This window comes from Mercurialis annua, linkage group LG5 (genome assembly GCF_937616625.2).
Source record: "Mercurialis annua linkage group LG5, ddMerAnnu1.2, whole genome shotgun sequence".
Taxonomy (NCBI): domain Eukaryota; kingdom Viridiplantae; phylum Streptophyta; class Magnoliopsida; order Malpighiales; family Euphorbiaceae; genus Mercurialis; species Mercurialis annua.
In genome coordinates, this window is record NC_065574.1 from 24,093,877 (window position 1) to 24,120,000 (window position 26,124).

Sequence of the window (26,124 nt, forward strand, 5' to 3'; positions counted from 1 at the left end):
GCGTCACTTTTCATGCACACATTGCATAATATACCCTAAGCATGCTTATGTAATCGGAACGACGCGTTAGAGAGACACACACACTTTGCGTAATATAACCTAACCATGCTTAGGCAATCGGAACGACGCGTTGCAGAGACTTGAGACGCGACATATTAATCTAGCGTCACTTCTCACGCACACTTTGCGTAATATAACCTAACCATGCTTAGGTGATCGGAACGACATGTTAAAGAGACTGGTGACGCGACATACTAATCTAGCTTCACTTTTCACACACACTTTGCGTAATATAACCCAACCATGCTTAGGTAATCCGAACGACGCGTTAAAGAGACTTGAGAGGCGACATACTAATCTAGCGTTAGTTTGCACGCACACATTGCGTAATATAACCTAACCATACTTCTGTAATCGGAACGAAGCGTAAAAGACACTTGTGACGCGACATACTAATCTATTGTCACTTTTAACGCACACTTTGCGTAATATAACCTAACCATGCATAGGTAAACGGAACGAAGCATGAAAGAGACTTGAGACACGACATACTAATCTAGCATCACTTTTAGGCACTCTTTGCGTAATTTAACCTAACCATGCTTAGGTAATCAAAACGACGCGTCAAAAATACTTGAGACACGACATACTAATCTATTTCACTTTTCTCGCACACATTGAAAACATCTCAAGTATTTTATGAGCAAATTTTCTAGAAAATCACGGTAAGCAAGTTATCAGTTTATGAGCATATTTGTTGAGCATATAGAAGTCAACAAGGCTTGTTGTACGTCCCTTGCCGCGTCACAAGTCCCATTTTTCTTGTTCATTGTCTTTTGTAAGTAAACATGCCATCACATGGCTTTGCCTCAATTTCCAGCTGTGCTATTTGATCTCAATGCACTATATAATCAATTCATTAAGATTGCCTTAATTCTACCATCACATTCAGATCTCAAATTCTTCCATTTATTCGAACCTTTTCGATTCAGATTATTAACTAATTAACAAGATGATTAGTGCCAAGAATCTCCTCAAATTGGCAAAGAAATGGCAGAAACTCGCAGCTATTAGTCGAAAGCGGATCACATCACCTCAAACTATAGCTGCAACTAGTTCTTGCAGCATTTCGTCAAAAGCCGAAAAGGGTCACTTCGTAGTCTACTCTGCCGATCAGAAACGATTCTTGTTGCCTTTGGAGTATCTCAACAACAAACTAGTTCGAGAGCTATTCGACATGGCAGAAGACGAGTTTGGATTGCCTAGCGACGGGCCTCTTACTTTACCATGTGATGCGGAGGTTATGGAGTATGCAATCTGTTTGATTAAACAAAAGGCAGCAAGGGACGTACAACAAGCCTTGTTGACTTCTATAGCAAGCAATTACTTTTCATCATCGTTACATCAATCAAGAACCCGCCAATTATCAATTTGTAGCTTCTGAAAAGATACAATTACATTTATACATATAGATATAGATATACCGTTACATTGTAGAGATAAACTAAACCATACACTGAGCATATCTATTGCAGTCGGAAACGTTTCAGGATTTATATTATAAATTTTTGATTTTATGCTATGGTCAGTGTCGGCTCTTTATGCCCATAAAGATTTAATTGGTTTTAAAATTTATATTTCATTTATGTATTGATTCAATCTGCTCGATGATGACAGACTCGATAGTAATTGGAACTGATACAGTCAATCTAGAGGCTCGATCTAACCAAACATGTAAAGCCACTAACAACAACACAAGGAACATCATCTTTGCCTTCATCGAACAATACATGTAAATTTCAAGCATAATTAGACATGTTTATATATGTCAACAACTTGTATTATTTTTAACATATACCAAGAAGATGTGTCAACCAGCAAGAAATTTCTTCTTCCGGACCCAGTAAATTTATGATAACTTACTACTTCTTTTCTTCAAAGATATTAAAAATAAATGGAATGGGTCTAATTTGTTGTTTATACTAATTGATTTCCATACAATTATTTTAATTCAGTCTACCTAGATGGCTCTATCTTTGGTAAGACCGTTTATACAATCTGTATTCGGCCATGACCGGAAAAGGTATAACCAGGATTAGTTGCTTGCCGGTTATCACGTGGATTAGCAAGCAGTGTTGTTGTTAGTTCCTTGTGTTGTTGTTAGTGGCATTACAAACATTTCACCTTTTTAGCGATTTAAGCCAAACAATTACAAACATTACGAAACAAATCCAAACGTTTCACCTTTTTAGCGATTTAAGCCAAACAATTACAAACGTTTCGAAACAAATCCAAACGTTTCACCTTTTTAGCAATTTAAGGCAAACGTTTACAAAGATTACGAAACAAATCCAAATGTTTCACCTTTTTTGCAATTTAAGCCAAATGTTTACAAACGTTACGAAACAAATCCAAGCGTTTGACCTTTTATGACATAAGCACAAATTTGGGTCGACTAAAATATATCTGTCATGACCGGAAAACGGTGAGAAACACGTCGTTAGGCTTTAACGTGCAGATAAAACTTTTGACAGTATTAATTGTTTTAATTCCATTGATTTCATTTCCTTTCAGATCCCTGGCCTATACTAATTTCATTTTTGGTCTCGTTTATGATTGACTCAAAATGCATCAGGCCGAACCGAATCATAGGTATGGATTTCAGGTAAAAGATTCAAGCGACAGAATCGTTTTTTAGTAGTCTTTTATTTCACTTTGTAGTTTTTAGTACAATTGGTTCTGATTTTTTTTTTAATTATGCCGGATGCGGCAGATATAGAGAGAGTTTGATCCTAGGAGCCTTGGATCTAAGAGTGAAAACTATTTTACTGGACAAAAAGAATATGAAATGACTACTGACTGTTGATACCTATTACTACTAGTTCACACATGATTGTAAGAATTGTCATTGCAAGACCTTATTCTCTGAAGTTTGCTGAGCAACACACAGTAAGTTTCTAAGCTCATATTTCACATTTTTGTGGCAAATTATTGGGAGTTTTGTGGTTTAATTGGGTCTGTCTGATTATAGTGTTTTTATATGTATGTGTGTGTTGAGTTTGCTGTTTTGGATCAAGTGTCTGGGAGTTGAGAGGAATTGAAATGGAAGGTCATGTTTTTGGTTCGATCGAGCTAACGGGGCATCTCCGAAGCGAAACAATTTTTAGGTATTTTCTGTTTGCTCCTCTTGTAACCTCGGGTTTGATTGATTTAACGGGTTTTAAAATTTATATTTCATTTATGTATTGATTCAATCTGCTCGATGATGACAGACTCGATAGTAATTGGAACTGATACAGTCAATCTAGAGGCTCGATCTAACCGAAATCAAAGAAAAAAAGGGAAAACAATTTAGGTATTAACATTATAAATTGATTTGTGTTGGATCATTTGATAAAAAGGATTTTACGGCTTAAATTTACACTTTAGAACTTTATTTTTATTCCTAGTTTAGAATGATTCTTAACTAGAGGAACCAAAATTCCAATATTGATCCAACCTAAAATGGATTTGATGAACTGGTTTGATTGTTAACTATGTATTTCATCAACTTGTCTATTCAGTCTCTTTTTTGGTTCAGCCATGTTTGTATTTGCTATGCCTATTCTTCTTTATAGACTTAATGAACTGATTCAGCGACCATTCTAATATAATTTTTATGTTTAGCAGATTTTGATATTGGAGCGTCATTGAAGAAAGATGGAATATGACAGTATTTGTACAACACCTTCGAGCAACAATTTAGAAAACTCCCCTAAAAGTTGTTGGCTTATAAAAGTGACGGATTTAGTGCTTACTTTGAAGGAATGCTTGTTGTAAATAATCATTTTTTTGCTGTATTGAGAACCTTTTTAAAAATATAATATTTAAAATTTTATTATGATGTGTTTGAGATGAAAGTAGCTCTTTTTAGTGTGGAATCTTGGTTATAAAAAAAACTCCTTGCTAGAAAATAAAGGAATATTTATTTTTAGATTTTGAGCACCAAAATTCAAAGAAGATCAAAAGTGGTGGGGTCTATTTATAGAAAATAGATAACTTAGAGCCTACTTTATCCACTAACTCATTTGACCTTAATAGTTTATTTAACGCTAATTATGCTTTTAATTGAGTTTTTAAAAATCACTAATCATAATTGGTTTGTTTTTCTTATGCAGGACTGTTTAGGAACAAAACAGAATGGCCAAATATCATTTTGCCCCCTTTATTTTAAAAGGACATGCAATCAAGCTCTTGAAAGTTCGAAATAACAATTTAGTCCTAAATGCCATAATTACGGAACAGCCCCTGAAGTGCCAGAATTACAAAGCAGCACCTGAAGTGCAAGAATTGCCAAAAAGTCCCTAATTAAAAAAATTTATAAAACAACCCCTTTCACTTTTAAAAATAAAAATAAGTTGTTGTTTAGCCCGTAGGTTGTATTAAATATCACTTTGTGCCCTTTTTTATTCAGAATTGAATCTTGTAATTTTATTAAAGTGGATGCTATGGTTTGACTTCTTATAATTTTTTTGTTTAATATTTAATCTTATGGATTTTTCGGTTTGGTAAGTATAGGAAAATGATATGAGTCCAAAAGGTTAGTCTAAATATTGGAAGTCTAGCTTATTATGTATATTTTAATAAGCCCAAGTTTAAATTTATTTTGATGTAATGAATAAACTATTTCTGAATCCAAAGTTGATCCATGCAAGTCCAACTGTAAAAATTTTTTATTTACCTTTTAGGATAAATTATGATAGATTAATTATAACTTGTAATATCGAATTAATTCATCTTACTTATTATTTTTATTAATGAATCCTTTTATGTTTAAATAAATATCGTGTTGATCCCTCATTTAAAATTGGGTGTTAAAACCTGCTCGCTTTTGTATATCTTCTTGGCTGAAGAAGTATACAAAATAAAGGATAGTCAAATTTATCGAAAGAGATTTGACCTAATAAGTTAAAAAAACTCACCTTATAACTATTTTGCGTTTATACTCTCACCTAGAAAAAAATTCAATTGTACCCTATTTTGAGGTTTCATGTCTCGTCTCTACCCTAAAGAAGTAATTTAACCTCTTTTCATTTGAAAAAAATGTTCAAAATAATATTTTATATTTAGCTTATATTTTAATTAAATATTAATGTTATTAATTGTACAAAAACACATTCTTCTTTAAAAAAATCAGCAAACAATAATTTTTTTATTTAATCTATATTAATTATCAATAAATTTTTTAAATTAAAAAAACATAAAAAAAACCCTTTATACAAAATAAAATCGATTTACATTTTTCTATATTTTTAAAATTAAAAGCAGTGACATTTACAACCTATAAGTAAGGAATTAATTACTACTGATGATATATATTTTCACGTTACGCGTGTTTCTTTTCATCATCTTCTTCTTCATCTTGTTTACTATTGGATGATGGGCTTCGATCAGATTCTGTTCATAAAAACTTGGCAGTTGATGAAAACTTAAATTAAAATACTAATCAAAATCCAAACAAAATGCACATATTTGAATGATTATTATAATTATTCAGTTAGATAATCAATACCACACGTACCATCAGAACCACCGCGAACACCGTCGTCATCAAGGTGGTTCTACTGCTCACGGTGGTTGTTTGGCTGTAAAAGATCATCGTCGTCGTGGGAATGTTTTTGGCTGGCATTATTTTGTATATATATATATGAATTAGTTGGTGTTGTATAATTATAAAAGTAGTTAAGGTTTTAAAGATAGGTTGATAAAATGTGGGAAAGTTTGGTGCTTCAGAATTGGGGAAGCTAATAAATTGACGCTGGTGGTGTGGGAAAGGTTGATAAAATGCCCGCCTGACTATTCCTCGGAAAAGCGAGGAGCTCCTCGTTTTTTCCGAGGAGCAGATCTGCTCCTCGCCTAATGCTAGGAGCAGATCTGCTCCTCCCCTAAGACCCCCCTCATCGCCTGAAAATTAAAAAAAAGAAAATTAAATAAAGTTAATCTTTTTTGCAAAACGTTTATCGATTTTTGATAGCGGGTTCGTAAATCAGATGAGTACCGTGGTGAAGTTTAATTTATTTAATTTTTAATAAAATTCAAAAACAATTAATTTTTAAGATTTATTTAAATGTTTTTAAAATTAAAGGACTTATTTGTATTTTTCTATATACATAGAAAAGATGATATAACCTTTCTATTTAATTATTTTTAATGTTTTCATTTTTTGATTAATTAAATTGTCAAATTTTTAAAATTTAAGGTAGTGATAAAATATGAAAACTCAAAATAGGTTACAACTGAACTTTTTTTTTAAGTCAGGGTATAAACGCAAAAAAGTTAGAAGGTAGGGTTTTTTTAAGTAATTAGGCCAAAAAGATTTAACCAAGTTGGACTCTTTTTGAATATGTTGAGGGGTTTGGCTATATTTTGATACACCAAATGTATATTTTAAGGGTTTCTTTCCCTAGTAAAAAGAAAGAAAAAGACTATAAACTATCCATGTTAGTAAACTGGCCTTATTTCTATTAGAGAAAGTTTAAAGAGCTACTTTCATCTCAAACACATCATAATAAAATTTTAAATATTATATTTTTAAAAAGGTTCTCAATACAGCAAAAAAATGATTATTTACAACAAGCATTCCTTCAAAGTAAGCACTAAATCCGTCACTTTTATAAGCCAACAACTTTTAGGGGAGTTTTCTAAATTGTTGCTCGAAGGTGTTGTACAAATACTGTCATATTCCATCTTTCTTCAATGACGCTCCAATATCAAAATCTGCTAAACATAAAAATGATATTAGAATGGTCGTTGAATCAGTTCATTAAGTCTATAAAGAAGAATAGGCATAACAAATACAAACATGGCTGAACCAAAAAAGAGACTGAATAGACAAGTTGATGAAATACATAGTTAACAATCAAACCAGTTCATCAAATCCATTTTAGGTTGGATCAATATTGGAATTTTGGTTCCTCTAGTTAAGAATCATTCTAAACTAGGAATAAAAATAAAGTTCTAAAGTGTAAATTTAAGCCGTAAAATCCTTTTTATCAAATGATCCAACACAAATCAATTTATAATGTTAATACCTAAATTGTTTTCCCTTTTTTTCTTTGATTTCGGTTAGATCGAGCCTCTAGATTGACTGTATCAGTTCCAATTACTATCGAGTCTGTCATCATCGAGCAGATTGAATCAATACATAAATGAAATATAAATTTTAAAACCAGTTAAATCAATCAAACCCGAGGTTACAAGAGGAGCAAACAGAAAATACCTAAAAATTGTTTCGCTTCGGAGATGCCCCGCTAGCTCGATCGAACCAAAAACATGACCTTCCATTTCAATTCCTCTCAACTCCCAGACACTTGATCCAAAACAGCAAACTCAACACACACATACATATAAAAACACTATAATCAGACAGACCCAATTAAACCACAAAACTCCCAATAATTTGCCACAAAAATGTGAAATGTGAGCTTAGAAACTTACTGTGTGTTGCTCAGCAAACTTCAGAGAATAAGGTCTTGCAATGACAATTCTTACAATCATGTGTGAACTAGTAGTAATAGGTATCAACAGTCAGTAGTCATTTCATATTCTTTTTGTCCAGTAAAATAGTTTTCGCTCTTAGATCCAAGGCTCCTAGGATCAAACTCTCTCTATATCTGCCGCATCCGGCATAATTAAAAAAAAAATCAGAACCAATTGTACTAAAAACTACAAAGTGAAATAAAAGACTACTAAAAAACGATTCTGTCGCTTGAATCTTTTACCTGAAATCCATACCTATGATTCGGTTCGGCCTGATGCATTATGAGTCAATCATAAACGACACCAAAAATGAAATTAGTATAGGCCAGGGATCTGAAAGGAAATGAAATCAATGGAATTAAAACAATTAATACTATCAAAAGTTTTATCTGCACGTTAAAGCCTAACGACGTGTTTCTCACCGTTTTCCGGTCATGACATATATATTTCAGTCGACCCAAATTTGTGCTTATGTCATAAAAGGTCAAAACGCTTGGATTTGTTTCGTAACATTTGTAAACATTTGTCTTAAATTGCTAAAAAAGTGAAACATTTGGATTTGTTTCGTAATCTTTGTAAACGTTTGCCTTAAATTGCTAAAAAGGTGAAACGTTTGGATTTGTTTCGAAACGTTTGTAATTATGTAATTGTTCTATCATACCTATATGTAAAAACTACAAAGTGAATTTTTTTCTCTCCGATGCGACCTGATGACATTCTTGCGAATCTTTATGGGCATAAAAAGCCGACACTGACCATAACATAGTTTAGCACAAAGTATTCGAGTATGGTTGGGTATTACATATAGGTATTTTCTATTAAGTTAATGTTCGGATATATAAGTATGAGGTTCTTGATATTATACGTATAATATCACTAATATAAAAATAGGTAATATTTATAATAAGGTAATATTATATTAACAAGACCTCAGATATTTACTTTTGGTTGATTAATTCAATTTTTTCAGATACTGTTAATTTAATCAGGATCATACCATAATCTTGTTGTACAAACGTTAACAAATCCAAACGCTTGGTCCCGAGAGCTGAGCTACACCGAGTTACTCTACTTGATCCCGAGAGCTATGCTCACACCGAGTTACCACCTTACCATAATTACCTTTCCCAGATCATTACCGGTGCGCACGCAGTTCTAATGATGCCAATTAGGTAGCATGTTCCAACTAGAAGCCATAATATAAAAACAGTTCGAAATACACGTACAGTATATATATTTAATATGAAAATAACAATTTACTTAATAAAGCGGTAAATAGTAAGTACAAACTCACTGCCTGTTAATCCACGTGATAACTGGCCATATCCTTCATGAAATATAAATTAGAACTAATAAATAACTACTGGTTCACTAATCTATAAATTTACTGGGTCCGGAAGAAGAAATTTCTTGCTGGTTGACACATCTTCTTGGTATATGTTAAAAATAATACAAGTTGTTGACATATATAAACATGTCTCCTTATGCTTGAAATTTACATGTATTGTTCGATGAAGGCAAAGATGATGTTCCTTGTGTTGTTGTTAGTGGCTTTACATGTTTGGTTAGATCGAGCCTCTAGATTGATCAAGAAGGAAGACCATTGATAAGAATCATTAGCTACCCTCACCCACCCCTTCTTCTCTCTTTACTCTCATTTCAATCTCTATCGGCGTAACCTTCACCTCTACCTCCAACATATAAATTTGAACAAAACCCAAAACAGATAAACATACAGTTGTGGTCTCGGTAATAAATTTCTTGGTAGAGATGGGTTTGTTATCATCATGGTCATGGTCTTCCTTCTTGGGTTTAGGTGTCTTAGAGCGAGAATTTGAAGCACTTTTAGTCTTACTCAGGGGAGTGTCAAAATCATCGTCAGAGTCCTCTTTGTTGGGTTTAGGGATTGAAGCATTTGTTGGAGTTTTCTTGTGGGCTTTCTGAATGCAACTTAAACTATTATTATGCTCATTATCATCTTCTTTTTGTAATTTTTGCTTCCCCTGACGGCATTTTGGCTTACAAATTGAATTGAAAGTTTTTATTTTTCTGGAGCCAAAAGAAGACGATGAAATAGTAACCAAAACCTTTTTCCTACTTCAAAAAAGTAATATGCAGAAATATCTCGCAAAAACGATGTTATACAATAGGGTTAAAAATTGCTTAAAAGTGAGGCAAATGCACATTTAAAGTGGTCTTATTGTTAAAATTTTAAAATATTTTTTAGAAAAAATGGTTTTATTGTTAAAATTTTAACATTGAACTTTTTTGCAGTGAAAAGAGACCAATTTAATACTTCGAGGTGCAATTGAAAATGAAAGGTGGTAATTTAGATAAAATTGGCGATTTTGAAAGATGGGGGTGGAAACGAAAGGGGGTTGAAAGGTGGGGAGGTTTTCAGGAAATTAGCCTTCAAAAAATACTAAATAACATGCCCTTAACTGGCCAAGAGTACAAAACACCCTTTAATTTTTCTAGAGAAGTATATAAACTTTTTTAGTTTTTTCTTTACCTTTTGGACCCTTAATGTGTTTAAATGGTACATAAAAACTCTTTAATTTTTCCAGAAAGAATACATTAGCATTTTTAGTTCAAGATGTAAATGTAATTTCTTTTGTTATTTCTATTAATGTATATTCAAGGTGTACTTCTTTTTTCTTTAACTAATATGACAATATTAAAGACAGTGGGATACTTTTAACAATTTTTAAATGGTTGCAATCTGTTTTGAAAAATAAATTAAAGTAAATGGCCAATCCGGCATTCAAACTTATGTCTCATAGTTAAATAAAGAGTTGAAGCCCTCATCTATGTCATAGTTCACAGTTTGATAACTCTTATTTGAAAATCAAATGATTTGGTACCTCAGTTTTACTTTTGCAAACACTTACACCCTTCTGTTAAATATAGGTACCAAACCATTAACAGAATTAAATGTGAGGTACTAAATTGTTTGAAAATAAGGTATCAAATTATTAACATTACTAAAAGTGCGGTATCACATCGGTAACATAATTGAAAGTGAGATACTAAACCATTTTACCAAATTATTAATGGAACTAACAGAAGCCGCTAATTGTTGACGGAATTGAAAGTCAGGTACCAAATCGTTTAAATTTCAATAAGAGGTACCAAACTGTGAATATTAAAAAATATGAGGGGTCTTTACTCTTAAATAAATCAGTTTAAATTTTTTAGTTAATAAAATCTAATAACTTATGTCTCAAAATCAAATACATGTAATTTAATATTAAAAAGGGTTATTTGGTTTCCAAATATAAACTAAATTTGAGGGTGGAATAAATTTTAAAATAAAACTCGAGGTTAAACGATTCAAATAAAAAAACAAGATAGTTTCTAAATAATATTCGAGCGACTTGATTTATTTAGGCTTAATCATAATTAAAATTTATTCTTTTTGACTTTTTTTGATTATGTTGCAAACTTTTACAATCATTAATTTTATCTCAATTTTCAATTTTTCATTTCAATTGTACTAATTTTTCTAACTGAAATTTTTACACTCGAAAAAAGATTCAGGTATGTCCTTCATATTTAATACGTAGACTAAGGAACCCCTTAATGTTTTAAAAATGTACCAAAAACATATACTAATTTTGAATTTTATAATTCAAATATTCCAAATTCACGAATTTTATATTTCTTTTTGAATAAAAAAATTTCAAATTTGAAATCCAAAATTAAATATTTAAGTAATAATTAATTACAATTTTTTATTTTTTTTAAGTGCGAGTTTTAAAAGGTTGAAAATAAATAAATAAAGTGAACTAATATTTTTTGTTTTTTTCAAAATCGAAAGGCTATTTGAATTTTTTTTTTATTAAGAACCTATATAAACTATATGTCAAATATGAAGAACATGTTTGAACTTTTATGAGGAAAAAAGTTCAATTTTAATAATGAGTACAATTGCAAATGAAAATTGGAATCAGGATAAAATTGACGACTTTAAAAATTTAGGATATAATCGAAAAAATATAAAAACGGTGAGGTATTTTTGGCCGATTAGTCTATTTTACCGTCATTGTTGAATTTATAATTTCACTGTTAATTATTATATATTTTTTATTCATCCTTTATTAATGTATTTCATTCATGAAATTATAATCATTTATTTTTGCATTACCAAATTTGAGTAGATTATAAAACTAAAGGGGTAATTAATTCTAATAGTCATTGAATTTTCATTTTTTTCATTTCAGTCACTAAATTTTAATTTTATTTCTTTTTGGTTCTTGAACTTTCATTTTGGTTTTTCCGGCCAAAAACACCTAGGTGGCAGTCAAAATTTGACATGTGGCAGCTGGATTTTGTTAGTTTTACCTAATTTTTTTTATCAAATATGCATAATTTTAGTTTGAAAATGAGTTTTTAGGATAAATTATGCCTACATGGCAAATTTTCATGTAAAAACACTAATTAAAATATTAAAACCAAAAAATATAAATTTACATATATTTGTATAATTTTTTTTTGATTTAATTGTTCGGTTTTTCAGTTTTTCAGTTTTTTCGGTTTTTAAAATGCTGAAACCTAACCGAAAACCGAATACCAAACTTTTTTTTTTTGATACAACGAAGAAAGACACAGAGTGAGTTGTAAATGTTTGGCTTAATGAACACAAATTTGAATCATACCCAAAATATTTGTAGAGAGAGCAATTAATTAATAAAATTAGCTTAGGAAACAAAACCAAATTCCAAATTCCATATATTTAACTATCAAAATGATGATGAGTTCACTTTCTTTTGCCACTTCTAGATTCTATGACAATTAATATATCATGTTTGTAGCAATGTTCTAAAAATTAAATAGGTGGCCGAACGGTTAGCCTCCCATTTTCGGTTTAGCTACGGATCAATTAAAATTATGTACAAGTGGTTTAATTTTTAGTTTAACTGGTTTAGCTACCGGTTCAATCAATCTAATCAGTTGGACTGGATATCTCAAAGGGAATACTAGAAGAAGAATGAGCTATTTAGGATGATTTAAAAAATTATGCTCATAAAATGAATACTGAACAATCCAAACTCACGACATTGTTTTCATTAAGCTAAATCAGTGGCAACGTTATAGTGTTTATCAAACGTATAACATATGGTCAGTGTTATAGATGGGTAATTGATTTTGGAGGTCACTGTAATTTTCAAAAATTGCAAAATGGTGACCAAACTTTAAAACGTAACATTTTAGTTACTATACTATTTGGTTATGCTAAGATAGAAGGATTTTTGGTCACCGAAGAAAATTATTTCGAGTCGATTTTTTGTTGATTGTGTGTATATATGAAATATAAGATATTATTTGTTATAAATAATCAAAATTTGATTACTACATATGTATAGTTTGACCGTAAAACACTTAAAAACCTTCCAAAATCTCATATTTGAAAGTTTAGTAACCATTTTGTTATGTTTTGAAGTTCGGTCACCATTTTGCAATTCTTACAAAGTACAGTGACCCCTAGAATCAATTACCCGTTATAGATAGATTACAACTCTTTATGTAGGATTATTCGGATATTAAACTCCCTGAGTCACCGAACTTATCTATTTTTACAAAAAGAATACTAAATTTTATTTTGTTACAAAAAGGTCACCAAGTATACCTTCTATTACAAAAAGGTTTATATTGTTACAAAAAGGATACTAAACTTCGCATGTATTACAAAAAGGTCACCCAATTATGTACCTTTTTGTAATTTTGGCTTGCCACGTCAGCAAAAACGACGTCGTTTTACATGGGTGAACCCCTTTGTAACAAAAGGTATAACTCAGCGACCTTTTTGTCAGAGCATCAAATGGGATGATGACATAATTATACATTTTCTTGAATATGTAAACGTGAAGGGGGGGGGGGACATAAGCACAAATTATAACACGTGGATTAGCAAGCAGTTAATAAAATTTAATAACGGTGATAACCATTTAGATTAAACAAGCGATGTGAATTATTCCCAGTCAAATTGACATTTTAATGAGTTATACCTTGTGGTACACCCTGCAAATGTTCGGATATATAAGTATGAGGTTTCAATCACATACAAAATGTCTGGTATGTAAAAATCTCATTATACTGGTAGTATGTAATATATAGAGTATATTTAATAAGGGGCGAAACAACCATTTTTAGAATAGTATGTTATAAATATAGAGATCTGCGAATCAGAAACCTTTTTTGAAACAAAATACCGAAACGTAAGACTTGAGAAGTTCCCATGCAACATAGGCACGTAACTCTTCACTTGCATGTATCTTATTTCTTTAACGTGCCATTCCAAATTTAAACACACATTTTCATAGAGATACATGGTTACTCGAAATGTTCTGATACTCTGAAATTATGGCATTGATGGTCTAAGAAATGGTCTGAATTTTAATCTTGAATGCAGGTGATATAAAGTCCTCCTTCTCCAAAGATCGTCCGGATATGTTTGAACCTCTTATTGTGAGTATGCTTATATAGAGTCTCTCTTGATTTTGAAGGTTAAGGCTTCCGACTTCTGCATCTTGCCTCTTTTACATTGTGCAGTCACAGGATTCGACCCAAACTCTGATGCAGGTAGAATCAACCATCTTTTCAGTTTCCTCTTTATCTATATTTTTTATAGTTTCCTAAAGTTAACATCTCTTCTTGTTTGGATAAGCAGATGAAACAATCCGGTTCATTTACTCTAATGAGCATCCTCAGGACGCTGGTTTGCACAATCTGTTGGATTCTCGTAGCAGCTGCACTTCTGCTTCTTATGATCATCGTTTGTGCGCTGATATAATATATCTGCTCTCTTCCAATAGATGTGCAGCTAGTTATGCATCTATCCTTGCTTCTTCACTATGTTCAACTTCGAGCTCTATATGGTAGTTATTTTGCTCAGAACAGTGGCTTAAACGTTTTACCTATTTTTAATTTTCTACATTTAGTAGCCTTCAAAAATCTTATTGGAGATAGATGCGGAAATCAAATGATGGCGATCCTATCCGACATTTCTGCAATTCATTTCAAACTTTTTATCAAAACGTTTTTGAACTTTGAAACAGTAACGTCAGTGAGGTCGGTGCAGTCGGAAACGTTTTTATTAAATACACCTGGGCCTGTTCTTTTCTATCCCATGTACTTATAATAAAAAGTTTATGAGCATATGTGGTTATTATTCAAAATGTTATTATTCAAAATTTTAAATATTCAAATATAGTTATTAAAACTGTATTACTAATACATGATTCATTCACATTCACTTTATTTCCGTCTATGATAGAGATTTAGATTTGGGGTGGCAATTGGACTAAACAGAAATTTATGGATTTAATTATAAAAATTATAGAGAAAATGTCATGGAATCCCTCAAAAATTGAAAAGTTTATGTTAGTGACCCATGATTTCATTTTTTGCAAAAATCTCTCAAATTTTAAAAAAACTTTCCATGCCTACCTTTTTATAATTACTCTTCCTATTTTATCCCTATGGTGTATTTTACCTATTGTGTTTTTGTTACACTCAATAATTTTCCCATTTTTTATAAATCAAACCATTGGTCGAAATATTATTGACCGGACCATTTCCGGTCAACGGAAGTCAACGGCCGGTCAACGAAAGTCAACGGCCGGTTGACATCAGGTCGGACCATTGCTGGTCGGACCAACAATGGTTTGTGATCTAACCGTTTTTAATGGTTGAACCAATGTTGGTTAGATAATTAAAAATTAAATAAAACACCATTTTGTGGATAAGGGGATTTGAACCCTTGCCCTCTTGAATGAAAGACTTTGTGCTTTGCCATCAAGGCAAGGCCTTATTGTTGTCAATGTTTGCTCTATATGATATATATATAACTGATTATAAATTTAAATTAATTTATTAAAATGAAATTAGTTCTACAATACAAATTAAATAAAATATAAATATCTACTTAAATAAGGGGAAAGAATGAAAAATAAGATGGCATACACCACAAGGGAACCATCCGGAAACAGAATGGGCGGGCACTGGCAAATTCACTTCGTCCAATTGCCACCACAACAATCCCTACATTTTCATTCTCAAGATTCAACGCTATTCCTTTCACACCGCTGGCAAATTCAACCATTTCCCCAGCTTGAATCTCGTTCAATCCATAAACACGTGCAATCCAATCTCCAACTGAGACCACTCGACCGATCTCATCCACTTGAAAATTTGTGTAATAGTTGGTAATTCTACTTTCTAATAGAGTTGTTAGTTCCGCAGCTCTGGGAGAAAATTCCATGATGATAAAATAAATTCAAATTGATGTCAAAGTCAAGGGAGAATGCCGCTGCATAAGACTAAGATCATACCCTAAAAATGGATGCTGGTAATGAGAGATAGAAGGTCTGCAGCTGCATCCCAATACCAACTCTGCGAACCATGCTGGAGAAGATCGGACAAGATCTCGGCGAGACCAGAGGGGTCTAGCATCGCCTCTTCCCCAATCACCTCCCGAACTAATTCTGGGAGAGACCATTGGTTGGGCAAGGCCGTTCCGGTTGCTGGAAGCAACTCGGAAAATTGGTCACAGATCTCAAAAAAGAGACTATTAGGATCATCGAGAGCAATAATGTAAGGATCATCCCCTATGGAAAATTCCAAGGAAGCATCAGAAGCCTCACTATGGGAAGCTTCTTGGGTCTCCGTCTCAGGGACGATCTCTGGAGCAACTGGATGAGATGAAGATGCTCTTTCGTTAGTTTGCTTGGATAGAAATAGAAATAAAAAAAGACTGAGACTTATAACAGCAGTCAGACCATAGAAATCAGCATAATAGAAATTCATGATATTCCCTTTCTCATAAAAGAAATTCGCTCTCTTCTCGCGGAGCGGCATACCGAAAAAAAGAAAATGAGAAAAAAAGGAGGGCGAAGCAAACTTTACAACCCACATCTTTCTTTATGAAATTAGTTCGACCTATTTTAAGGGGGAAAATGGGGGATTCTTCTTTTCTTCTTGTTGAAAGCGGCATAATCGGCTTTTTCTATTTTCTTTTCTTACGCTATTATGTTTGTTGCGTTGTTGCTTAGCAGGGCAGGGCTTGTGTTTGATGAGGCGCACTGGTCATGAGGAGGGTGATTCAGGTAAGGATTGAGAGAGACGATTCTAAAGCGGATGAAGGAGAAGGTTTTTTCCCTATAACAGTAGAAAAGAAAGCCCTTACCCAAGTTGTCTATTTACGTAGGTGAATCAAGTACAACAAGTAAGGTCAGAGCTTTGGGTAGAAGATTGGGCTCTGCTACGCGGATCCACTATAGACTAGGAAAGAAAGACGCATTGCTTACTTACTGTTTTTTAGACTATGCGGGGCTTAAGGCCCAAAACTAAACTAACTAATACACATCCTGGGTAAAGATAGCTCTATCAGGTCATTCAAGAGAAGAGATAAAATGCCTTTCGGCGGCTCAGGAAAATAAGAAAGTGCTACAACATGGTGGAAAGCGAAGTTTGCCATCCAGTCCGCGCACATATTGCCTTCACGATAAACATGTTGCCACTTAAGAACCCAATTTCTAGCCAGCAGCTGTTTAATATCCTTCACCAAGGGTACATTCGCCTCCACCATTTTTCAGCAGGTGAAAAACAACTTGAGAATCCACCTCCAAGAGCACACGCCGGAAGCCTTTCTCCCATACCAACTCTAACCCCACCTTAACCGCCCATAATTTAGCCCTCAAGGATGCAAAAATTCCGACCATATAAGAGTATCCTCCCAGCCACATACCTGCCGCCTCATCTCTAAAGAGTCCACCGGCGCTGGCAAGACGTGCACAAAATCTTGCCACAACCATTGCCCATCTTCATCCACATACTCGGCTACCTTGCGAAGAAAATGAACATCAGAGACTACGGCTGTAGCTTTATTGATTTAAGGTCCCTCATTTTCGACCCAGCTATCTAACAAAAATCGAACTGATTCACCATTATCAATAACCCATGTTAATCCTCTGAGTAGGTTAGACCAAACGCCACAAATGCCTTTCCATAGTGCCGACGAATCCCTCGTAGCTTTCATCTCAGGAATCGGTTCACTGGATTTCAGATATTTGCTTCGCTGCACCGAAGCCCATAAACTATCCTGATTATTCATCAAACCCCAACCAAGTTTCATGAGGAAAGCGTCATTCATCGCTGCCATTCACCTGTCAACTACTATTCCCTGTCTTCGTCACCTCCCTCCCGGCCCGAAAACATAAATCTATCCTTTTTCTTCCAGTAATCAATCATAGGTCCCGCTAATCTAAAGCAACGCATCAATCTTGTCACACTTGACGAAGCCATTGCCAAGATTTCCCTCTTCTTTCAAAAACCGCCCTATCTTACTAACCGCTGACACTCGTTATGTTAGCCGCATAAGTCAGTAGAGCGTATGCTAAGAAAGAAGAGAATTAGGCGAAGCAAGTCTTGCTGCTGCTTCCGAATTGACACCAGTTTGCTTTTTCCTCATCTACATTCAATATATGGATGTACACTTCGAGTAACTTGCCCTTCTTGACCTAACCTGAAGCGCTTGTCTTACTCATCTAACTTACGAGTGAGCGGAGTGGTGTGTGAGCTGCGCGAAAGGTTGCTTGCTCCTAACAAGTTGCATAGCTCCCCCCTATATAGATGTGATCGTTTGAGTCTCGATCGATAAAGCCTTTCGAAGCACTTTCTAAACGCTAGTTATATGTTTCTTTGCCTAGGATGGTCCAGAATGGGGATCTGTCCCAATCCTTTTCAAGTGGACTAACACATTGGGATCAGAAGAGAAGAGAGAAGCTATTGCTTGTCGGCTTCGGGATCACTCTCCTCCCGACAGCCAGGGCAACTCTTATATTGAATATTGCCCCGAAAATCCTTGTCGAGTGGGTTGGCTCTCTTCGCTCTTCGACTACAAGGAAAGATGGAGAAAGAAATCCTTTCGATGACCTTCTTTCTTCCCTTTGTCCTTGCCTATCGCGTCATTAACCCTTTGTTTGGGGCTGGCTGTCTTCTCCGGAGACCGCGGAGTGGTCAAAAGTTTTCCCCAAGAGCTTCCTATGTATAAGGAAGGGGGCTGGCGGCTAAACTTGCCTCAACTCAACGGGAAACTCCCACAACTTACAAAGTTGCTTGTAGTTTCACCGCCCCCCGTCTTTTCAACTATGCCCTTTCTTTTATATATAACCCTTGGCAACGATAGGAGATCATAGGGAAAACGGGTTGAAGGACGCTTTATCATTAGTCATTAGTTAGATCTTTTCCTTTAGAGGTCGGGGAAGAGTAGTCAGGTAACCGAGGTCGATTTCTCTCCATGATTGCCAAAAAAGCCTGGGATCATCATAGGCGCTCCTATCTCTTGCAATGGACCAAGAAATAGGGGATCGTACCACAAGGTGTATCATCAAAACGTTTGGGAATACTAACGATTCATCTCCCAAAATAGTTCGATGCTATCCTCATCTAAAACATAGGCAAAGGGATTAGAATAGTTCCGTCAGAACGGTCCGGGGGTGTAAACCTTTTTTAAAAGAAAAATGCCAATAAAGTTCTTATAGTCATACCCTTATGTGAGCCTTGTTGGGCATTTGGTAACCAAATCGATTAGGTACGGTCCGACGTAAGCCAAACCAAGGGATCCTGAACAGGTTGAACATTCTTGCTTTGTCACGATAAGAGCTGCCCATGACAAAGATATCGCTAGTGATGCCCATTTTTTTTCTTGTATTGTTTATGTTGATTGATCCAATTCGTAACTTCGAGCTTTTAGTAAGATTCTCCCGCGGAATACGATAGCGATAGAAAGTTGCGCGTAGGCGCAGGCTCTGTGAGAATTCTTCGCGTATTAGGAACAAAAGAGACTCTTAAGTACGGTTCTAAGGGAAGGAATTGACCGTACCCCAAACCGACACAGGTGAACGCAAGACCGCACCCTTGTCTAACGATAACTGACCGGTGTTTAAGGAGAACGTATGCTTCGGATTGAAAAGAAGAAAAAAGCAAGAATATTGAAAAAGTGTATACTACTCGTCGTTAGCTAGCTCACTGACAAAATCAGCCCAGATCGTACGCGTTCGCCCTTGGTCTACGCGGATCAGGGGGCCAGCTAACACGTGAAGAACCTAACTTTCCAGTATACTGATCAACGAAACCCCAATGAATTCTTTCTATAGGCGGCTTGCTTGGAAGACAGGAAATCTGAACGTGCCATAAATCTGGCGCAAAGCGAAGGGATTGGATACGTCCATAGGAACCGCCCTGTACGAGAAATTTTTATGAACTGACAAGGTCTAACCCTCTCCTCCCCGGAATACCATCTGAAAGAGTGAAGTCAAGCTATCTCTTGCCCTCTTTACCGATTTTCATCCTTACGTTACGACAAATGGATCGGTTATATCGAGCGATGGAAGAGTGGAGGACCTCCTTGAGATGGGGAGGTGGTTTTACCTATTATAGGAATTCGCTCCTGCAAGGCCATAGCAAGAGATATAGCGTTGGCTTCCGACTTAGTGAGCAGAAGTCGTCCATATCAAGTGATAACAACAGGATCCCTTGGTTGTTGAAGAACCCGAGCGTATCAATGGAATAATTTAGCGTTACGAGTACTTGGGAGTTATGGACAGACAAAATCTGTCCTTAACGGGATGGTACTGACTTTCATCATTTTGGGAGCACAGGGACGCGAGAACCAATGACCGAACCCACAAAGACGGTCTGTAAATAACATGTGCTTCCACAGAACACCCTTTAACTGGTTTTGACTTTCAGGAAATAAGGAGCGGAGAGCCTGTGTTCTTTTTTATTTGCCATGCTTCTTGCCAGTACAGTAAGTCTTGCTTCCTTCTCTTCGAGGGGTATCAGGAGAGTGGGTAAGCATCAATACCGATTGATCCATAATTATGCTTTTCCAGTGGAAGCTGTGGATTCGAATGACTCTACGGCGCACTAGAACTGAGGAGAGGAGATAGTTACCAGTGCCTTTTCCTATCCACCACTTGAATAGAATCGGTTTACTTTTCGACATTTTCGAGGGCGATCTCTGTCTTGATCCCAGGAAGTTAGAATGAGGATGTCCCTGGCGAACTCAATCGGGCATTCTGTGGCTAGGGTGCGACCAAGGAAGACGATCTCATCCGCGGGAAGCCGGATGGGAGGGACGAAGTAGCTCGACTGAAAGGAGAGGGGACGAAGAAGTGATCCCAAGCGGCTTAGCTACCCGTCCTTAGTAATAGGCATGCGGATATCCTCTTCTAAAGCAGCATTTTGCGTAACACACGGGATTAGACCTGACCTATGAGCTTCTGGGCGAAACTGTGCTTTAAACATGCCCTTATCCGGGTTATAGTTTCGAAGGCCCTAGCCACGTCTCGGAAGTTCCTCTTAGGCCGGAGCCTTCCACTGTTGCAGTTGCTGTAGCTGGTGTAATTTCTTTTTATTCAGATGGTGGCCCTTCGACTTTATCGAGTTTCCGGGTCCTTCCCTCACTTCGTTCATGATAGTCGGTCGAGTGGCCACAGTTCCCCTTTATAGTGGAGTTTCGCCTGTTTCCTTGGCCTTCTCTTTTGAGCGTAATCAAACGCGAATCAAATGAACCGGAATCCTATCTATTGGGGTGGGGTAATATAGATGCCAAAGAGGTAGATGAGAACTTTCTCTTTGACATGGAACAAGACTGTCGGGTGGTCCGAACCGATTCAGAGGAGCACAAGGTTACCATAGCCACAATGTACTTCACTGGGGATGCCAAACTGTGGTGGCGATCGAAGGTTGAAGACATTCAAAACAATCGGTGCACCATTAGCACAAGAGCTCAAACGAGAGCAATTCCACCCCGAAAATGTGGAATAGAGTATATAGCGCGTTGCAAGTTGAGAGAGTTCGCTTCCTATCTACCCTTGGTCTTAAAGGGAGATAGTTGATCGAGAAAGCTCCGCCCAAAGGCGCCGAGTACATAGACGAGGCGGTCACCGGTAGGCTGTTACAAGGTAAGTGCCCTGTCTCTATCACGCCCTATTCTGAGCCTCTTCCCCCCTTCTCTGGGGCTTTTTCCTTTCCTGGGATCTAGTTTTTTTGAGTGATTTCGTCCCTTGGGTAAGAAAATCGTCCTAAGACCTTGCAGTTCTAGTTGGAGAGGTAACCCGATTCTATTCCTTCTCCCAGGCATTCCTAAGCACTGGCATTTGTTCTCGTTTCCACTTTGAATATTGGTTGAACATTGGCTATTATTCAAACCTATTTCTTTCTGGGCAAGCTTTTCACTTTTCAGTCAGCAGTATCGAATCTTTTAAGCCAAAGGAAAGGGAAATCCCATATTAGAAACTCTTAAGCTAGCCAGTATCAATTTGAACATCTTTATTAAGAAAGCGCTTGCTGTCACTCCCAGATAAGAGATACATTTTTTTTACATTTAATACTTAACTCTTGGGGAGGGCTATCTTTCCTTTGCATCTATTGGGATAAGTGTTTTATTACGCAAGAAAGCTATTTCCAGTTTTCTTCTATCCCGTGCGGGATAAAACTGAATCGAGTGTGAGTTCCTTTTTTTTGGGGTCTGTACGCTTTTCTGACCTTAAGCATATAAAATAGATTAGAGGATTGGATCAATAGTGCCTAAAGCTAGTGATAGCGGATTAGAGAATTCATTTCTTTCTAGTCATAAGTCCTCCGCTGAGCAAGGGGAAGCTTATCCTGTCCAAGGCATTCACTCCGGAGTTGTTTGTCGAGAGGGAAGAAGGGCAAGCAGGTCCCCAGAACGGTCTCAGAGTACGCAAGTCTGACTTCGATTGGAGAAAGAGGTCGGGTTAGGCCAGGAAGGCTAAAGCTGCTAATGAAATTCGTAAATGCGCTGAGGTTACCCCTAACCAGCTCTCTGACGGCGATAGGATGAGGCACCTCTTTATCTAGATGGACTTTACAATGCTGTTCAAGAGATGATGGCTCTTCGCAAAGTCCCGGGACGCTTCCCCTTTTCTTTTAGATGCTTCAGCCAGTTCTCGCCAAGACATATCAACACATTCTCGAAAGCTAGGCTCTATGAAGTCAAGGCGAGCCAGATTCTGAGGAGGAAGCAGCCGTTGAAGCAGTCACATTAAAGATTCATATCTATATTCTGGGCTTCGTGATCGAGCCGACCTAAGTTTAGTGATCGATCTGAGGAGTCGGTGGAGAGTCCAGCACCTGGACCTACTGGCTATTATTCCCACCCAACAAAGAATGTAACTATTCCCATCCTCCCGAAGCAGGTGCGGAAAGCTCCAACTCAAACTTATAATAGCTACTTCTTTTTCTCGCTCTTTCCGGAGTTGTTGTTCCCATGTTTCCACCGTCGGGGAAGCGATTCATAAAGTGCTACGCTCCTTCGGTCGTGTTTGGAGTTTTTATCACAGGTGGAGTGACTGCTCGATCCATTAGGGTGCTCGCATCAGTTCTCGGACCGGTCTAGCACTCAACATCTTAGTTTCCATAGCGGATTTGGGTTTGACGCCCGAACCCGAAGGTGCCAAATGAACGCATTATCCGTTAGTTGCTCGTCACTAATCAGTTTCTAGTGATTCCACGTTCATAGTTCTTCCATTTTTCCGGTCCTGGGCGGGCGGTCGAAGGAAGAAAGAACGAAAATAGAAGCAAGGAACGAGAATAAAGGGAGGTGGGTCGGTGAAGGGAGCGAGCACTCATAGTAAGGCAAGAAAGCAAGCCAGCTGTAGGTCAGAGGAGGGGGGATACCCGGGTTAAAGGTAGCCCAAGTCAGTCGATCAGTTAGTGGCTGGCGCTTGGCTTCGTGCAGGCCTTTGCCTTCTTGCCTCAGCATCTTGACCGGAACCCTCACATGACCCAACTTAGCACTGTCGCTTACCTCGTCAGCCCAGCCTGACGACCAAAAGCCTTACTAGCACTTCCGAAGTCTCCCGCACCAACGTTCATGCTAGCAACCAAGTCTCCGCTCCAGCTAGCCAACAGTCAGCCGAAAGGGGGTGTGACACGCCTCCCCCACTCAACTCCTCGACGCCCCGGTGAAGGTAGGAAAAGAAACCCATAACATTCTTCTCCTACTCAAAATCGTTCCGCCAAGAAAGATCTTCAACTGGTTTACTACTGAGTTCGTTACTTTGATCTGTTGAAATTTGACCCCAGTAGTTTCCCATTCTGTTGGACCAGGCACCACTCTGAGACTTTGTTAGCGAAGCTGGCGAGCAAAACTTGTCTGCCCTCCCTAAGGCGCGGTTTTGGGGCAATCTAAGCCCGAGTGATCCCCCCAGTTCCCAGGCCTAACCCCACCTGCTTTTTGTTTTGTATCGATCACTTCTCAAAAAAAAGAGCTTTCTCTTCCCTCTTTCGAGCATAGTCAGTATATCTAGCTCTCATGCATCCTAGGGTAAGCTGTGTACTAAGACACCTATTGTCTTTGCTTAACACACTCCCCCCAATTTTCCAGCTATATATCAGGTTCGAACAGGTCGTCTTCAGGGCAAGTCCTGGCTCGGCCGTAAGGTCAACCAAGACAGACACCCCGCCAAGCCGAGGAGGCAGTTAGATTAGGAAGCCTGAATACGGAAGCTGACTTAGTCTCAATCATCTTTTTTTGTTTGGTCAGAACAAGGAAAAAGCCTATGTGGTGGGTTCGACTCCCACAGGAGCGCACATTAATTACCAATCAGCTGCTTTTTTTTTTCATTCAATTCAATTCAAGGAAGGGCATGATTAAATATACTATGAGATTCTTTCGTGGTCCTGATTGAATGAATCAACTATGAAATTTCATAGTAATTTCATTGGCTATATGGCATCTATTTTTCAAGTGCGAGAGATTTCCGCAGCCTGTAACACATGGTTATCAAACCGTGAAGGCCCCTACTATAAATTTACTGATTTACAAACTTACCGTAGGCTCTATGGGGAAGTTAAATAGCAAAAGGAAATTTTCAAATTTCTAAGATCAGAGGTCCGAGAACCGGAGGAGAGAGCGCTAACAACCTGTTCAGTTGATCTCAAAGAGCCAACCGAACCGAGGTCGGTGGAAAAAGATTAGGTAAGCATCCAAACCAACATCAGCCGAACTAACATATCCAGTTTATCTCGCAACATATCTAGTTTATCCTGAAGCAGCATTTCTCGAAATAGCATTCCCATAAGCAAGCAGAGAATGAAACCCTTGCTTGTTTATCCCGACGAGGGTTTATTAATCACTCAAACGAGCCTTTCTAGCCGCATCTGAATCGGCATCCCTATCCATATCTTTATGCGCAGGGGCACCCAGATTCGAATCTGTAGAATAAATTGGAGAATCCCCATCCGCACCCGAATTGGCTAAATCTAGTATAGTAAGTAGGTGTTGTTCCGATGCGGGAATCCATTTTTTTTTAATTAAAGAGATAAGGCTGCAAGAAGAACCTAGAGAGGAGGCTTCACCGAAAGAAGAAGAAAGAAAAAAAACTCGAGTTTCTGGAAATGTTTTAAGAGGGAGGTTCGGGATAATTCAATCTTCTTCTTTTTTTTCTCTTTTTCTGAATTATCCCGAACCTGCCTCCGCCGCCGTCGCACGAACCATTTATGATGGCCGCGTCAAGGTGGATTGTGGTGCTACCATTCCTTTAGGATACCTTTCGGCTTCAGTAAAAACTCTTCCCCCTTCGTTTTTATAGATATTGAGTTTGTACGGTAACTCAACTTTGAGTATGGAATTTACTTTGTTGGTTGATTGGAGTTACGGTAGTTCAATCTATAAAGGAAGGACAATCGATCGCACTTGGCGCAGAACCACCTAAGGGTGGCTCTTTATTCCCTCAAGACTTGCTTCTTCTTTTTCTTTCACCCCTTATCCTATCCCCTTATATATACATCAATAGGGAGCTACGAGCAAGGCTGCTCTGCTCCAGAAAGAAGCCAGCAGGTCCTTTTCCGCTTGATCGCTAACTCATGGGCAAAGCCGTCTTTTGCCGCCCCTCATGCATGAGCGGATCTTCACTAAAACCGGCTCTATTGGCAGATGGATAGCACCCCTCACTCTGCCATGAGAACAAAGAAAGCCACACTATCTCCTTGCAGCTTTGCCCGCCGCCCTTCGGTAGTATAGTAGGATAGATAGCAAAGCCGCCTTCGGCCCTTCGCTTAGTAAGTCCCTTTTCGAGCCTCTACTGAATTCCGCTCGCCCCGGTCCTTAGTAGCGTTGACAAAGTCAACGACACAAGCAAGGAGTTGACAAAGGAGAACAGCCCCCCTGTTGTTGATAGAGAGCTTGCTGCCCCGCCCTTTATAGTCGCGACTGTTGTCATGGAAAAATAGTTTGTTTTTTGTCAAAGAAGCATGCTTAACACAGCCTATAGCGTAAAGGCATTCGAGCTGCGTCTAAACAAAATTAAGGGTAAGGGCATGTACTCTCTCTTCTGTAGATACGCTATCCCTTTTTCTATGGTATGGGGGTGAGATCTACCGATTGATTTGATATTAGATGGGCGGCCGTACTATGATCGTTCGGGAGACCCGGCCCATTCAAATCAAAATAGAACGAGCACCTACGACTAAGGGGAATGGAATGTCGACCACAAGGTGAGATGATCTTCTAATACGAGGGCGAGTGACTGGTCCAGTCATGAAACTTAGTCATTTTGATCAACATGGCTGCAA

General features: G+C 37.1%; 2 protein-coding genes and 1 long non-coding RNA gene across 3 annotated transcripts in view; all 3 read left to right on the plus strand.

The window, feature by feature from the left end:
* Window positions 1-847: 847 nt before the first annotated feature.
* Window positions 848-1,491, plus strand: LOC126683226 (auxin-responsive protein SAUR68-like). Its single transcript, XM_050379076.2, has one exon. The coding sequence runs from the start codon at window positions 1,013-1,015 to the stop codon at window positions 1,442-1,444; it is 432 nt and encodes a 143-aa protein (XP_050235033.1). The 5' UTR covers window positions 848-1,012; the 3' UTR covers window positions 1,445-1,491.
* Window positions 1,492-13,772: 12,281 nt separating this feature from the next.
* LOC126682479 (uncharacterized) lies at window positions 13,773-14,415 on the plus strand. Its single transcript, XR_008790738.1, has 2 exons — window positions 13,773-13,986; window positions 14,071-14,415. It is a non-coding gene; the product is annotated as an uncharacterized LOC126682479 (long non-coding RNA).
* An 11,329-nt stretch (window positions 14,416-25,744) lies between these two features.
* Window positions 25,745-26,124, plus strand: part of LOC126681742 (cytochrome c biogenesis CcmF C-terminal-like mitochondrial protein) — a 3,031-nt gene continuing 2,651 nt past the window's right edge. Inside the window, 1 exon segment of the mRNA XM_056105881.1 lies at window positions 25,745-26,124. This exon segment is cut by the window's right edge and continues 1,118 nt beyond it. The gene's annotated coding sequence lies outside the window, so the exon portion shown is untranslated.

Excerpts from the sequence above, each read along its gene's own strand:
- LOC126683226 (XM_050379076.2), top strand. The coding sequence starts at position 1,013 with ATGATTAGTGCCAAGAATCTCCTCAAATTGGCAAAGAAATGGCAGAAA.